Here is a 16,821-nt window from a genome sequence, read left to right as displayed (position 1 = left end):
TAAAAAAGAACGCATCTAGAAGACCAGGTAAAATGAAATAGTAAGCATTACAATATGGGACAAACAAATCCAATAATGTTTTTATGCATGCTTTTATGGTGCAATTTTAAGATTTGGCCGGTCAACATCATAAACTATTTCGAATATTCACCAAAAAATTCTCTAATGAGGACATCATTCTATAATCCACATTTTCCCCTACAACAATGACACTTAACCGCTATATATAGTTTAACTCTGAAATTTCCTCACTGACAAAGAGGGGTAAAATCAAGTAAATTTAGGAAGAAAGGTTTGCATTCTCACCAGAAACGTTCTTTAACAGCATTGACATCCATTAGCCACTGACATGATCAAAACCATATGCTAAGTTTGCTTAAAAGTCTCAGATTGATCTATTATCTATACATTGGAGCAAAAGGTACATGGTTCACATTGCTGCATAGGAATAAAAACTCACCAGGCGGAGATATTGCAGGTCTTACTGTCGATACAAAAACTTGAAATTCTAATCACAAAAACTATAAACTAGGAACAATGAGCAGGCCTCAATATTGTACTAAAACAACACATTATACATCATCCAGTAAAATTACTTCAGAAATCCACTTTACTAACAGCATAATAAAGCGAAAATGTATTGACTACAACAATTCAGCATCCAACTCAACTCTCACTGAGTTAACTCCTTAAATGCTGGATCAGTATTTTGAGTCAGATCCTAAAATCTCAATCCACAAAGATTTAGTAAAACCCAATCTAACACAATAGAAAAATAATGAGTTACCATCTTCAGAGCAAAAACTATACAGTGTATGTTTTGCATCTCCCTTGCTACTATCTACTGCATGGTGAACACAGGCTGATAAATCTGCTCACCATACTTTGTTAGAGACATTGAACACAAACGTGCTCAGTTCTTGCTATAAGAAGTTCAACAAAAACAACATCGATAGCAAGAACGCAAAGCCATTAATAAGAATCTTGACCAGAAGCAACTCTTTCCAGATAGCTTTTACACATTGCAATAACAGGTACAAAAAATTTCAGCCATGTCTAGAGGAAAATCTACTTTTCAACGTCTTTTAACAGCAACTGCTTAACCAGCAAGAGAATCTGTCAGCAAAATGGACCAATATTAAGAGCATATTCAATAAAATGGACATTTAAAAATAAAAGAAAGCACCTACTAGGCCACTAAGGGTCACCAAGATGGCAATATGTCGACAATATTAGTGACAATGAAACCCAGATTTCACATTTTTGGATAAACTGCAGCAAATACAACAGCTTGAATTCAGAAAATTAAGAGCTTCTCCCCTCGACAAAACAAGGAGCAATGTGCAAAGCAAAAAGCTGAAACTGAACGTAATGATAAAAATGAGAAAAGCCTTTTCTAAAGCATACAAAGAACAAAGAAAGGGGATTGAAAATGTGAATGGCAATGCTATACACATTATTATAACTTTTGACTGTCAAGTTACTAGAATGTGCCATAAAAACTGACCGCCGGAAGAAACAGGTTAACAAAATTTTAATGTTGATCAAATAAGTGAACATTTCAAACAAAATGGAAAGCTCAAGCAAGAGATGAACAATGAGCCATGATCACATGAGAGCTTGAAAGAAGCCAAGTAAACAGCTCAGGCAAACCCATGGTACAGGAATTACAGATTTAGTAAAGGTCCTTCAAGAGTAACAATTATTTTCTAAGAGAAACTCAACTGATGTCATGGGCTGGTACAGTGAATTCTTAAATTAGAAAGCAGTGACATCTTAAACAAGAGATTCTCTTTCAGTTGCCCCGATTTATTAACATTAATACTCTACTAACTTTGAAAGATAATACTGGCAATATTTAGGTACTATTGAACTTCCTTGACTTTTATTAATATAAGTGGAATGGCTCATATATTCACATGATTACCACATAGTTCACCACTAAAATATCCACAAGAAAAAAGAAATTGCAAGGCAAACAAAAGGTATTAGTTTGCACTTTACACTATTTGCTCTCATGGCCTGTGGACATCAAAATGAATGTATCCTTAATTCTTATATGAAGTCAATATGCTGGTGAAAAAAAAAAAAAAAAAAATCTAGGAGCAAGCTCAGGATAGGTTACCATTGGTACTAGAATTAGACTCATCGTGTGTGTTTTCAATTACGCGTTGTTCCATAAATTCACGAACTGTTCTCCAATAACGATCTCCACCAGTAAGCCATGTATCCATATGCATGCCAGTAGGGAATTCCACAAAAAAGCAATGTTTATTGTGGGTAGCTGCTTTGGCATACAGCATTTTCATGTGGATTGGAGGAACCATCTCATCTTGCAATCCAGAGATGAAAAGGATAGGCTGTTTAACCTGCAGATGAATTTAGAGAATTGTATATTTTCATTAATAAAAATGCAGGCAGGAATCGGAAATCAAATAATTCAGGCATGAAAGAAAAACAGAATAGGGAGCAAAGATATACCTTAGCTTTACATCAATAAAGGTCCTCATTCTACGTACAAACAAAGCAAATATAGAAGAATACATTGTTGGAGGGAACTTATATGGATTAAGACTCAGGTTTTATTGTCAGATAGGGTGACAAGCTAGGAGAACTAAAGAGTACATGGTACACAAATATTCCAAAGGATCAGGCACATGAAATGTCAAGAATTACTTCATAATTTATGTAAGCAATTTCAAATGAAAAGGAGCGGCAATGGCAACAAAAAAAGAAACAGATAGTCCAACATGTTTGATCCAAACTTCTGTTAGCTCCAAAAAAATTCAACTCTTGGTGTTTTATTCTTACAATAATTCATATTGAGCAGGGACATACATTTCATGGGACTATTTTGAAGATTAATACTCCCTTTTTTCCATAAAATTCTTCCCATGTCTTTTGCACGTCTCCAATGCACACCTTTGACCATTAATACCTTTAGTTCTTACCTAATAAATATTATGACAATTTGATATTATGAAAATCACATTTAAACTAACAAGACCTCACATGATGATATTTTACTTATATACATCAATTTTTAAACTTCAACTACATGAATATTAAGTGGGAAAAACTTCACAGAATGGAGAGAGCATATCACTAGGTACCATTATGAGATAAGACCTCCAAAGTAAGGATTCTCCTTAATTTAAAAATTCCAAAAGGCAAAATGATCTATCAGAGCAACAAAATTTCAAGGTCCTTATATGCTATTTATCATATAAACAACCATAAGATACAAGAAATCCAAACTTGGACAGAGTCGAAGACAAATTCATTGAGCAGATAGGACCAGCATATTTTCTAGAAATGAGTCAGGCAACATACAAGACTTTGGCAAAACTTTCTTTTGAGAAGACAGGAAGAAAATCAACACAAATCCAGCACACATAGCTTTACCTGACCAATAACATCAATGGTACTCCAAGGTGATCGGACAACACAGTTCAGAATCTTAGGACCTTTGCCAGTGCTTCCGCCAATAAACAATTTCAAGAAAGGCAGTAAAACTCCAGCCATGTCCAAAATGGATGTAAATGTATTCTCCAAAATCAAGGCAGAAACCTGGAATAAGCAAATAGGAGTTCATAAACAATGCAGCAGTGAGCCTTTTGAGTATAAGGTTGCATGGTAAAGCAGAGTTAAGCTTTGATGTTTTGAACTTATTTCCACTTGTCTAAACTTATTAGATCTTTGTTCTTTTCACTTAATTCCTCTTATCTAAACTTGTTAGATCTTGAATCTTTTCACTTATTTCTGCTTATCTAAAACTTAGATCTTATTTGAACTAATCCAAACTTATATTTCCTGATCTAGACTTGACTCTTGAATTCTTAATCTCATTATGATGTGAATTGAACATGGGTAAAAGATGGTCAGTTGACCCTTCTTCAGAACATACTGAGTATTTAAGATTGCTAATTTTATCTGGATAGTACAACTCGTTAGGAACTTTACTGTCCTAAAAAAAAATATTGCAGATAGATAAAAGGACAAGGAACAGAGTAGAAACTCAGTTGACTAGAGAAGGATTTGTAAGTGATCAGACACTGAAGTTTCTTGTCCTGATCAGAAGAAACTGCAAACTTGCCAAATAAATGTGGTCAAGTAACAGCTAACTGCTAACTGAATACTGACTACTGATAACTTCATAGCTAAAATAAATATATTAGGAGATGAAGACCTTTCAAGAATTACAAAATTCAAAGGTGGGAATGATATTATCAAATGATTTAATAAAAATAAGGGAGCTTGAGAAAATGAGCTAGTTCTATTGCCATAAAATAACATACTGCCAAACTTCCTGGATAATCATTCAAGTTGATGTTTGATTGACCCTGATGAGGAATAATGAAGACAAGAGTCTACTTTGGGAATAGAAATGTCACAAACATGAAAATAGGCTTATCCCACCTTCAACACACCTTGGGTAAGCAGTTCCTAAATGTAGTATAAGATGAATTTCTAAAAATGCATCTCCCATTCTCCCCTAATGTCAAATAAACAAGTTAAATTCAAGAAACATATTTGGTGGCCAAGTCCCCAAGAAGTGCAAATCTAAGAAGGAGCTTAATTCCTAGTGAAGCAAACAATAATAATAAAAATTAAAAAATAAAAATAAAAAATAAAAAATAAAAAAGAGAAAGAAAAGAAAAGAAAAAAGAGAATTATGGGATTCAGAAGTGAAAAAATTAAAGACAATTGAGATAAGATAATTATAATGTGTCATCAAAGATAAAAAAAATAATGACTTAAATTTATCTAGCCTCTCAAAACCCCACCTACCAAAGAGTCCTAAAAACAGAAATTTGGAACTCTCACCTTATGGGCTACTGGACAATCTGAAATAAACTACTTATCAAAAGAAGCAAAAGCCGAAGAAGAAGAAACTTAGTTGTAACAATGGGATCATGAACTGGTTGGGAGACGGTAACAGTATATAAGAAAATTTTATTAAGATGCTTGAAATTTTGAAATGACACTTATTTTGGATAAAAGTGGGTTTAATTTGCACTAAAATTATAGGGGGGAAAAAATTTTACATTACAAGTTGATAAATAATTGATACCTTATCAGGATTGTTTTTTGCAAGAACAGTTCCAACTGCACCACCCAATGACCTCCCAAACACAACTATCTGGGACGTGTCTATATCAGTCCTTTGCATTAGATGATCCAATGCAGCCTAAAAAACAAGATATTTCATCAAGAAACGCAATTAATCACTATAACAAAGATTCAAAGTTGGAAAAACTATTAAGTGAAAAGGCAAACCTGAGCATCTTTGGTGATTCCATGTTGAGAAGGAGAGCCATCACTAGCACCATAACTAGAAATCAAAAACACAAACTTCATATTTAATATTAGGGCAAATGTATACATATATGCACATATTTACTTATTAAAAGGTGTCAGAGAATCCACTGGCAGCCAAAGGAACATACCCTCTGTAAGAAAGCATGAATACATTGCACTGCAACTTCTGTATCATAATCCGAACCATTTCAAGGCGATGAGCAATATCTACACAAAAGAAAGTTAAGGCCTTCAAACAATAACAGCAGCATCAATGATATACAAATATTAATCAAGGCCAATGTCCAGATTTGTCACATGAATCTGAATGCATGTAGCAATAAAAGAAGGATACTTCCAGCATTTTCTTGAAAAAACAGAATAGTTGGACCTGAAATCAGTAGCAGAAGTTAATTGTCTATTGTAATTCATAAAGATATATACCAGCAAATATATTTACTTATTTCAAAGTCACCATAATAACCACCATGAGCATGAAGAAAATAAGTATGAGAAGCACAATCAATCAATCAAAGCCTTAATCCATAAGTGTAGAAGAACAAAGGAGAGAAAAAAAGTGACTTCTAACTCAAGAATCCAAGGACAGAAAAGACATTAATATATCAGAAAAGCACATTGGTTGAGGCACTAATGATGTCCTTGAAATTACCTGTAGAACACTGAATCTGCTATAGGTTGAACTTACATTCTTGAAAAAAAATCAAACCCGAGCACACATTTCTTATCTTCATCAAAAGAAACTTTGGCATGAAGACAGATTTCAGACAACATGGGATGGTTAGAACAGCGACTTCTCTAATCTAGTATACATCACCAACCACCAACTGACCAACTCCTAATTCCACTATAGGCTGATTTACAATTGAGAAAAGTTATAAAGTCTGGAAGATAGTGGAAACTAAGAGCGGATGTTCCCACAAAAAAGCCACAACTTCTCCCTACAATAAATCAATTCGCTAATCCTCCACGAATTGGAAAAAAGCAAATTATAGTGCACTTATGGTTTATTTTCCCAAATAAGGCAGAAAATTGCGTACAAAGTATACATTTACCCAATCTTTCACTGGTGAATTTAGTAACACTACTTTCTCCCACATCCCAATACAAACAGTCCACAAAAATCCCAGGCATTTTTTCAAACCAAATAAACTGAGTATAACACTTTTGATTTGATTCAGCATCAGAGTTCTCAAATTCAACAACTCTCTCCAATTCACTATTTTTTTACTCCAGTAGCTGATGTCACAAGCAAACCAGACCAGTAAAACTTTCAACACAACGTTCCTCTATTTATAGTCATTGGCATGTATAAAGTCCTCCAAAGTGCAACAAATTTAGATAATACTGTATAAAAATAAACTTCCTCTGTATCACTAGAACTGCAACACTTGATGTTGGCACAATATTTAATGCAAGAGGAGAGAGAATGCAAAAAGTTAAAAGTAACAAGTATATTTTATGGACGATAGATAGGAGAGGAGGGAGAAAGAGTGTGCCAAGTATGAATAAAGTAGGTGTGAAAAACAGCAAAAGTTGTCAAAAAAGGAAGTGTTGCAATTCTTTTGAAATGTCCCAAATAGGCAAGTGTTGCATTTTTAGTGATGGAAGAATAGCTCAACTATGCAAGACCCCTAGTCTAGAGCGAAAACTCGTGGATGCTCAATTTCCGTCACGATGTGGAAAAATGGTGGGGGAGACCAGTACACCAAGGTCACCAACATACCTAAACGATAGGAAATGTTGAGATAGTGACTTACAGAATTTGGGCTCTGATAAATTTTATGATATAATAAATTCATGTTGGTATCTTTATAGAGGCTTTCAAAAACCTAGGCCAATGATTGGCTAGCCATTTAGACTTCAGCCGCGGCATTTGGCATGTGGAGCCATGGAGGTTGTACTTTTAGAGTTGCACCTCATCCAATCAGGTTTAGCTCATTAAGTGGCATTCATCCTTTGGAAATTGGGATTTTTCTGACAGTATCCTCCTTAAGTGGCCATTTATGAAAGTCCTAGGAAACACAGGCTTAGGAACACTAGAAATCTATCACGGTGGGATGTCCTCAAGCTATGCCAACCTGCCTGTTGGATCATTACATTGACAACATTATGTCAAATCTTAAAGGTGCTCATCCATCTAACTAGCTAATAGCAGTGAATCATAGCCAATGTAGGCATTCAAGGTACCCAAATAGATGATCTGTATGAAAAAATGACTAGGATTAATGGACGATGGTATAAACATATGTGTCCACTTTGACTTGTTCCTGAAGGAACTAACACAATCCTCATGTGAGAGTGGAGCGGTTATCAAAATCCTGATTCGTGACAGAGAAATCTAGAAGGATGAAATTTGTCACACCAACCTAACTCCAAAGGGTAATTCCATAGCACAAAAAAAACCCATCCTTCTTTTCATTGTATGTTTGAACCCAGTGTAGCAGGAAACTTCCTCATGTTTATAGTGTTTAGGTAATAGTTTGCAGTAATCTAGTTTAGAATTTAGGATAATAAAGAAAGCGACATTTACTATAACAGACTTATATCCTGCAAACAATGCTCAAGATCTAACAAACAAGTGAAAAGGGATAAATTAACTGAACCCATTTTAAGTACATCTGCTTCATTACCACACTACATCTCAGTAACTCACCCATCTTATTAGTTTTCGAGGGCAGTTCTTATCCAAAACATGATCACCAAATCACGGCTATCAAGTACAGGGAAAAACCTACTGAAACACCTTACTAATGAAAACCCTCTACTCCATACAATAGCACAATTTTGCACAGAATAAGATCAACAATGAAACTTTCCTACCAAGAACCAACCTACCAAATTGCAGAAATCAATCTACAAAAACATAAACCCAACAATTCGCATCAACTTAAACAAACAATTCCACCAAAAATTCATTTCTAACAAAAATTTCAAAATCCCCAGATTGCATCATAGCAAAAATAAGCAAATACCCAGAAATCTTCACCTCAAAACCAACCAAATTAAACCCTAAAACCCTGAAAATCATTCCAATTCCGCATCAAGAAAAACCCCATAACCACAACATACAAGAAAAAGAAGAGAAAAAACGAAAAACCTCGGCAATCGGGAAGAAGCTTGATGAACCAAGCATGAAGTTTAACCCCATCAGAAGATCTGAGCCAAACATCTTCATAAAGAAGACGCAAACGAGCAGGAGTAATGGGGTAAGACTTGGTAAGACCAGGCAACACAGGAACGTAAACAAGTCGCTCTTGAAACGCAACCAACAACGCCATTCCAGCCATAACTATCCCTCCTACTCCATAGAGTAACGCGTTAACGTACGACACCATTGTTGAAGGTGGGTTTTCTCTCTCCTCTGCAAAGATACTGTGAGTTCTTCAATCAACTGATAAAAATGGAAGAAGAAAAAGGGTGTGAAATTTTGGTTGGTTACCTGGTGTTTGTTGTTGAGGACTCACGCACTACACTGCCGGAGCTGTAAAGTCGTGCTTTGGCGTTCTGGTTTAACCAAATTTAAAATGCCACGTTTGAGCTTTATTTATGTACTTTTTTGTAAAAAAATTGGTTGAAAAGAAAAAATAATTCAATCCGATTTCATCCAAATTTTGAAATTGAATGAAGAATGCTAAATGAGTAAAGTCGTTGAGGGCAGTGACATGATTTTAGGTATAAAGGTAGTAAAAAAAAAAAAAAAAAGTAATGTGATTTGACTGATTTCACGTAGTGTTCAATGGAGAACAAGTTGGTCATACAGTTTTTTTTTTTTTTTTTTACTCCGTAGTAATTACTAACCAACTTGTTTTGTGGTAGAATTAGAATGTACTCGGGTTAGAAATAAGGTATAGAGGTATGGTTCATTTGACTAATTTATCTCATCAAAGCCGCCTCCCTCTTCTCTCTTTTCTCTCTTCTCTCTCATCTCTTTAGGGTTTTAATTTTCTTGGCCATTTATGCCGGAAATAGTCTTATTTCTTCGGAAATTAGACTATTTCCGACCCTTTTCTTCAATTTAATTTGCTTTTTGTTATTTGATTTGTTTTGCTTTGTTTTGTTCTCTCCGTTTGTGAGAGTCTGTCCCAATTTTTTTGGGGTTTTCCCAATTTTTTGGGATTTTGATTCTCATCTATGGATGAGAATTTTAATTTTAGGGTTTTAATAATAATTGAGAAGGTGATTTGGATTCATATGGGTTTAGGGTTCGTCATCAACTCTACGATCAAAACATCAGCGCAGATTGTGAAGGTCTCTACTTGGAAAAATGCAAAGACATCGAAAATCTCTACTCACGTCAAGTTTGAAGTGGTGGAGTGCGAGCTATGCCCGATACGCAAATTAGTTATGATTTTGATTGTAAAAGTCATGTTATTTTCTCTAGATATGTGGTTTACAAATCTTTATTATTGTTGTAGATGTCGTATGGCTATTTATTAATGATAATATTATTCTTCTTGTAAAAAAAAAACAGACTAATTTATCTCAATCCTAGTTGATCTACTTTTTATTTTATACAATGGATATTCTTAATGGGTTTCAAGTTTATTATCTATTCAAGGAATATAATACCAAGCTCTTCATTTTTTGTACAAACCTTTTCTCTCTCTTTTATACCTTGCCCCAGATACGATCTAATTTTTGCCAACAATCTTTATTAATATCTCTAACATGCTGCTGTTTTCTTCGAAGTAAATTGGTAAATATGCTTTATGCTTGGGTAGAGAAAATGTTTCTTCTCGTGATTTGGATATTCGTGTAGAACTACTCGAAAAACGCAAAGATTTTTCTTCATTCATAAGTCATAACCATTTGAATAATGATATGTGAAAAACATGTTACTTCATGTTTTACATACTTGTTTTTGAGAACTTAGTCCACAACACATATAATTTTGTCATCTCAATATTGCAAGAGAGTTCATCTTAATCAAGCACATATATAATTACACAAATAATGGGAAAAAAATGAATATATGATCTAAAACTTTTCACTTTTATAGGCAGTTTTAGTTAAAAGACTTAAAACCCATCCATTAACCATTGTTACCGGTATGATGATGTTGTTGGCCTACACTTCATTGTTTTCTAGTTTCAAACTCATAACAACGTCATCAATAAACCACTTATGCAATTTTTGGATGCTTTTTTTTTTAACCCAAATTCCCTTTTAGTTAGGCTAATTTCGTATGTATTCTCAAATATATAACTCTCAATTAGTAAGTATGAATTAATTGGAAATTTGTATGAGTGTTAAATTGGGAAATAAGATAATTTAATTTTGAAGACTAAAAACAACCAATTTGAGGAATCAATATTGATTTTAACCGGTAATTTATAGAAAATAAAGTGTGAATTGTCAGGTGTCAAATTTGCAAGAGAAATGTAAATAATAACTCAAACTTCTCTTGTTCTTCATTTTTTGTACATACCTTTTTTCTCTCTCTTTTTTATGCCCTGCCCCAGCTACGGCTCTGCATTTTACCAACAACTTCTATTAGTATCTCCCAAATGTTTTTGTTTTCTTCGAAGTACATTGGCAAATATACTTCAAGCTTGGGTAGGGGAATTGTTTCCTACTTGATAGTCGAGTATTCGCTTAAAACTACTCGGGAAATTCAAAAAACTTTCTTCATTCATAAATTTGTAACCATTTGAAAAATGATATATGAAGAATGATGTTACTTCATGTTTTTCTATACTCTTTAAGACCTTAGTCCATAACACATGATTTTGTCATCTCAATATTACAAACGAGTTAATCGTAATACAATCAAGTATGCTCGTAATATGATCATGATGTAATCGCTTTCCGTCACCATAAATGTGCAATTTAAAACTCTTGCCGTTCTTCAAATCCCTTGGACCTTGGAGAAGGGCAGTTAAGTACAACAACGTTTAGACTTTAGAAAGACTCAAATCAAAATTTTGGCACTCACCTCACATTGTTTAGCTTCAATGGATTCCTTGTTCGCAAGCTATGCTTCTTCAGACGAAGAAGAAGACCAACAAAAACCACAACCTTCTTCAAAACCTTCTCTTTCTCTCTTCTCTTCTCTTCCCAAACCCCAATCTTCTGCATCATCTTCTTCTTCTCTCTCTACTCCCAAATCTTCCTCTCAAATCGAAAAACAACCCCCAAATCAAGAATCTTCAACCCTACCCCCAAAATCTTCTGCTCTATTCTCTTTCCTCCCACCTCCAAAATCTGAAACAACCCCTAATTTACCTCTTCCAACCCCTAATCCCAAAAGGGTTGTTCAATTTCGACCTCCTGTTCCAAACCCACCTTCTAATTTCGATGATGATGATGAAGATGATAAAGAAGATGAAGAGGAAAGAGAGAGAAAGAAGCAAAGACAATTGGGTCAAGATGTTTCTGTTAAATCCTTCCTTTCAAGTATGCCAACCCCTAAAAATTCTGGGCAAAACTCGCTTGGTGCGCTGCCGCCTTCGTTGGGGGCGGGTCGTCGGTCTATTGTCGAAACCGAGGGACCGATGTCGGTCTCGGGGAGTTCGGAGGTTAATGGGGTGAATTCTGAAGTGGGGTTTGATCCTAATGTTGGGAGTAATCAGCAGAATTTGGTGGAAGAGTCTTATAATTATAATTATGGAGTGGGTGTTGCAGGGGATCAAAGTCAAGGGTATGCTAATTATGATGCTTATGGAAGTAGTTCAAGTGATTATAATAGTGGCTATCAAGGTTATGATAGCAGTCATTGGTACAATGGTGCCTCAGCTGAGGAGATGGCTTCGACGATGGCGGTCAGTGGGGTTGATAGCTTTGCTAGTTTGGGTGGGAGGAGAAGAAAGGATCAACCACCAGCTGAAATTATTGAGGTGAAGCAGGATGAATTGATGAAGAACCGCCCTACTGAGGATAAATCTAAGCTTACTGGAATAGCATTTGGGCCTTCTTATCAGGTATATCATATATTCTATAACCTTGTGAACTTAAGATTTTGCAATTTTATTGTTATATTTTGATTGTTGGCTTGTTGCTTATGTTATTAGTTCCTTAATTGGTGAATTGAGATTGTTGTTACTGTGAGTTTTTTGGGTTGAAAGTTGATTGCTTTGGGAATTTTCAGTCTCTCACTTTACATGTTGTGGGATGCTGCAGAAAGTATGAAGTCCTTTTGTGTGCTTGTTGTGCTCACTGCTTTTACCAGGCCCGTGTCAATCGTATGAACTATGTGCTTCTCATTTTGGAGCTTTTGCAGTTTTCCTGGAGCTGCAAAGCTTTATGTTGTTATTGTTCATGAGCTCTTAGGTGTTGCACTTATTAGTTATTACCAATTCGTTGTTGTTGATGATAGTCTTCGTGATAAGTGTATCACAAAGCCCAAAGATGCTTTTGTTCATGAGCTCTTAGGTGTTGCACTTATTAGTTATTACCAATTCGTTGTTGTTGATGATAGTCTTCGTGATAAGTGAATCACAAAGCCCAAAGATGCTTTCTTTTCATTTGCTAGATGCCTGCTTGTCCTGCATATTAAGTTTTAAGGTTCATTGGCCATTTTGAGGGTGTTACTTTTTTGTAGCATGCTATGTTGGAGTGTGCTAATTCTGGAAATTTGTTACTGCCTTATGCCTTAGTTTAGGACCCTTTTTGTTGCTAGTCAATTTGAAGAGAAAGTAGAAGAAAAATTGTCTTATATTAGGGATACATAAACTTAATATTATGTTATGATGCTACCTATATATTCTTTTTATCTTAGGTTGATCAAAAGAGATAATGTTTGCTTAGACTTTGAAGGCTTTCTACCGTGGGTTTTAGGTTGGGACTTGCAGATTATAAAGGAAATTTAAATACATGGTTTTCTTGTTTCCATGGATTTTGGAGAGTTTTTGTCTTTTTGATGGGCTAGCCAAAGGAATTATTCATGAGATTGGAATTATTTTCATATGGCGGTAATTGGGTCCTTTTAGGATGCTAATAATATTAATGTCTTTATGGTCTTTGAAGAAATTCTTTTCTTGGTAAGGAATATAGTCAACTTTGGTCTAGATGCAGGCATTTTCCACAGTAATCTTTTCTGTTTGAAATCATGTCAGTGGCCAAAATATGGGGAACTGATCCTGGTCAGTGTGGAGAAAAATGTTGAAGTAATTTTTCAAGTTGGTACGCAACTACGCAGAGAAAGACATGATGAATTTGAGGTTTAGCAAAGTGGAGATTTGAAAGGTGAACTTGCTTCATACACTATGAATACCATTTGCTTGGCATTCATGGTTCTTTGGGGTTTTTTATAAGTGAAGAAAGGTGGGTAGGGAGGGGTTGGTTTGGGTGGAAATTAAAAATATTTTCCCTAGGAATTGAAACTATGTTCATGTAACTGATATCTGATGGTTTGGGTGAGAAGTAAGAAATATATGACTGAATTATGCACCTAAGGATGGTTGAACAATGGCTGAAATATCAATAAATTTCTCCAAGTCTCTCTGATATTGATGATTTTGTTAGTAATATCTCTCCTATCAATTTCAGTGGAGTGCAATATCCACTAATCTTGACGTTTAGTCTATAAAGGAATAGCTTCTAACGGTTCAAAATTCCATGGAATCCCATATATACTTTTCGGTTGTGTCTTTATAGGTTTGAGGACAATAGCCTCTCGTTGCATGCAAGTGATGCAACTCTCTTTCCAACTTGGTCCATGACTTTATCTTCAGCTCAATTTAATTGTTTTGATAATTAAGTGAACATTTTGTGTTGTTGACCTTTATTAGGGATTGTGGAGTTGTTGGTCAGACTGCGAACGTTTTTTGGTTTCTGTGGTTATTGTATAAGTACTGCTACTTGGCCTTGTTATATATCAACCTTTACGCAATGTTACTAACTATGGATCATGCTTATCTAATCCTCTGGCTGTCTGAATCTAAATTTGAACTATAATCTGTTTTAAGGGCCTGTGTGGTTGACTCTAGGAAAACAAAAAGTAATCAAGCAAGGAAGTTGACTGGATTTATGGAAAGAACATGATGCTCTTACAACTCTCTCTCTCTCTCTCTCTCTCTCTGCCACGGCAATTCCTTCTTCCCTCTCTCATCTATCGTCGCTATTTACTGGCACCATCTCCCCTTTTCACCTAAATTGGTGCAATTGGTGCTATTGTCCTCTGCCTTCACCATCAATGTAGCTGTAGGTTTGTAGTCATGAATGCTGAAGTTTATTGTGGCCTGTTAAAGGTCAATTATGACAACTGGGGTCTCAAATATGAAGCCTCCATGGTTGGATTTGTGGCATGTCAAAGGTCAATCATGACAATTGAGGCCTCAAATCTGAAGCCTCCATGGTTGAATTTGAACACCAAAGTCCAAAGCTAATGAGATCGACTCGTATCTTCTAACCTTTCACGTTTGTATTTTTTTTTTTTATTTAAGCTTATATTTAGGTAATTAGGTCTCTGTCTCTCTGTTGTGTCTATTTTGGTTCGGAGGTAGCTGAGTGAATATTTTTTGGCTCTGGTGATGTTTGTTGTGATTCTGGCTTGAGAGGTATTAAGGTTGTGGCTGTTATTGGTGTAAGAGGGAAAGACCTTGATGTGAAATTGATTTTGGGAGAAGAGGGGGGGGGGGGGGGGGGGGGTTGGATGCAACAGCTTTGCACTGAGAGGGGGAGTGGAGGCGATAGTATTGGGTGATCATAAAGGAAGGAATGTAGGTAGAAGAAGCACACATCATGGTGGATGGAGGGTGTGGCGGAGCTATTATTGTGGTACAAGATTGGGGTGAGATGTGAAAGACCCCATAGTAGAAAATTGAAGTTCCAAAGGGTGGCAGGGAAGATGGATAATGGCCAATGGGTAGTTCTATTGAGGAGAAATGAGAATAGAAAATGATGACAATGGTATCAAATATGCATGAAGGCACTAAGAGCTATATTTCCCTTTCACTGCCCTGAGTGTTATTGTGCTGTTTTTATGATTTAATTTAGCCTTCTTTTGTACCTCATTATACTTTTTCTGATTTGAGGTCTTATATGTTTATTGTTTTTCTATGAAATGTGTCCAAGTTTTGACACATGTATAGAGGAATTTAGTTTGTACTTCTCCTGTGGTCATGGATCTGCTGGTATTGGGCTGAATTCGTATGGATCCATGCACGTAGTGTGCATGGATTTAAACTTATAATAGCAGTATGACTACAAAGGAGGGGGATTGGGGATCCGGGTGATAACATGCATCCCATGCTTGCTGCAGTTTGTGCATCTCCATTTTTTTTATTAGTTGTAGTATTGTTAAGAAGATCTTCACAATAATAAGGCATTTTCTTCCTGGAGCATCTATTAATTAGATGATCTAGATTTCTCAAATGTTCAAAGTAATCATGACTTTAATAATATATTGTCATTGGCATAAAAAATGGTGATTACAGTTGGTTAAAAAGTTATTTATTTTTACTTTTTATTTTTTTTAGCTGGCATTAATCCACCACGTAATCTTTAAACCATCTGAACCACTATACCTATGGTAAGTCCACGTCCACCTATTCTGGCATCAGTTTACTAGTATGCCTATAAATACCAGCTGACAATTAAGCTACCATCTTATGGAACCTGCTTCAACCCGATTTTTTACACAAATATATAATCCCTTGAAAGAGACTTTTTGTACTATGCTTCTTCTGATAATTTAATTTAGCCTTTTTTTTTTTTGGTTATGTGTGCCTTAACCTCTTATTGTTTATAAATGTGTTTCTATGAAAGTAGATGAGAGGAAAATTGGGATTTTGATGGTCTCAATATAGGATTTTCTGTTGGTATTTTTGTCGAGATTATCTTTTATACTTGCCTGATATACCTCTGTTACTGCTTGGCTGTTAGTTATGTGCCAAACATGGTTTTGAATTTTATTTTTTTTGGTTTTTCTGTAGCCGGCTTCAACTAAGGGGAAACCATCTAAGCAGCACAAACGAAAGCATCAAATTAGTGCTTTGTACTTTGATATGAAGCAAAAGGAAATGGAACTTTCAGAACGGCGTGCTAAAGGGTTTCTCACTAAAGCTGAAACGCAAGCAAAATATGGATGGTGAAATGGTCTTCTAGTAAGTTTGTAACCACCCTACCCGGTCAGGTCATGTTTATCTTGGCGATTATACCATTGTTCTTTTGTAATTGCAAGTGCATATTGTGAAAGTTGAAATCTTGAGAAGTAAATTTTGAGCTTTCTGATGACACGAGTTCTTTCCAATCTTGGGGACATATTATGTTCAGTTCCCATCCTGTGACAATTCTTTACTCTGTTACGTGCCTTTCATATTATTTACTCCGTATTACTATATGAAGTTGTTAGGAAGCGGAACATAAGGAGTTCCACTTTGAATTCACACCTTGTCTAATTTCATCGACGAGTTCTGAATTCTGATTACTCTCAGCTCCTCGCCCTTGATGACACAGAGTTCTGGGTGATGGAGAAGTCGATTATGATCCATCTAATACTGGTTACATGGACGCGCTGTTGGATCAGTATTGTAACATTTGCAAGTGGAAATGATATTA

The 16,821-nt window shown here is 35.5% G+C and overlaps 2 protein-coding genes across 4 annotated transcripts; one reads left to right on the top strand and one right to left on the bottom strand.

Moving 5' to 3' along the window:
• Positions 1-579: 579 nt before the first annotated feature.
• Positions 580-8,883, bottom strand: LOC145635821 (alpha/beta hydrolase domain-containing protein WAV2-like). 3 transcript variants are annotated; one of them, XR_014113914.1, is made up of 10 exons: positions 8,762-8,883; positions 8,420-8,683; positions 5,657-5,692; positions 5,451-5,529; positions 5,281-5,335; positions 5,075-5,191; positions 3,406-3,570; positions 2,126-2,369; positions 1,191-1,272; positions 580-1,116 (listed from the first exon to the last, which is right to left on the bottom strand). XR_014113914.1 is itself a non-coding variant. In XM_081687183.1 (9 exons), exons 2-9 carry the CDS (start codon positions 8,655-8,657, stop codon positions 1,100-1,102), a joined length of 951 nt encoding a protein of 316 aa, XP_081543309.1. In that variant the 5' UTR covers positions 8,658-8,683; positions 8,762-8,882; the 3' UTR covers positions 580-1,099. The 3 variants fall into 3 exon arrangements, 2 of the variants coding, with proteins under 2 accessions (XP_081543309.1, XP_081543310.1); XM_081687183.1 differs by lacking the exon at positions 1,191-1,272 and having other exon boundaries at positions 8,762-8,882; XM_081687184.1 differs by lacking the exon at positions 1,191-1,272 and having other exon boundaries at positions 8,420-8,694; positions 8,762-8,871.
• Positions 8,884-11,209: 2,326 nt separating this feature from the next.
• On the top strand, positions 11,210-16,535 carry LOC145634552 (uncharacterized). Its single transcript, XM_081685977.1, has 2 exons — positions 11,210-12,242; positions 16,197-16,535. The coding sequence occupies exons 1-2, from the start codon at positions 11,277-11,279 to the stop codon at positions 16,353-16,355; spliced, it is 1,125 nt and encodes a 374-aa protein (XP_081542103.1). The 5' UTR covers positions 11,210-11,276; the 3' UTR covers positions 16,356-16,535.
• The last annotated feature ends 286 nt before the right edge of the window (positions 16,536-16,821 follow it).

This window comes from Chenopodium album, chromosome 6, assembly GCF_948465745.1.
Source record: "Chenopodium album chromosome 6, dcCheAlbu1.1, whole genome shotgun sequence".
Classification (NCBI taxonomy): domain Eukaryota; kingdom Viridiplantae; phylum Streptophyta; class Magnoliopsida; order Caryophyllales; family Amaranthaceae; genus Chenopodium; species Chenopodium album.
This window is presented reverse-complemented; position numbering and strand designations above follow the sequence as displayed.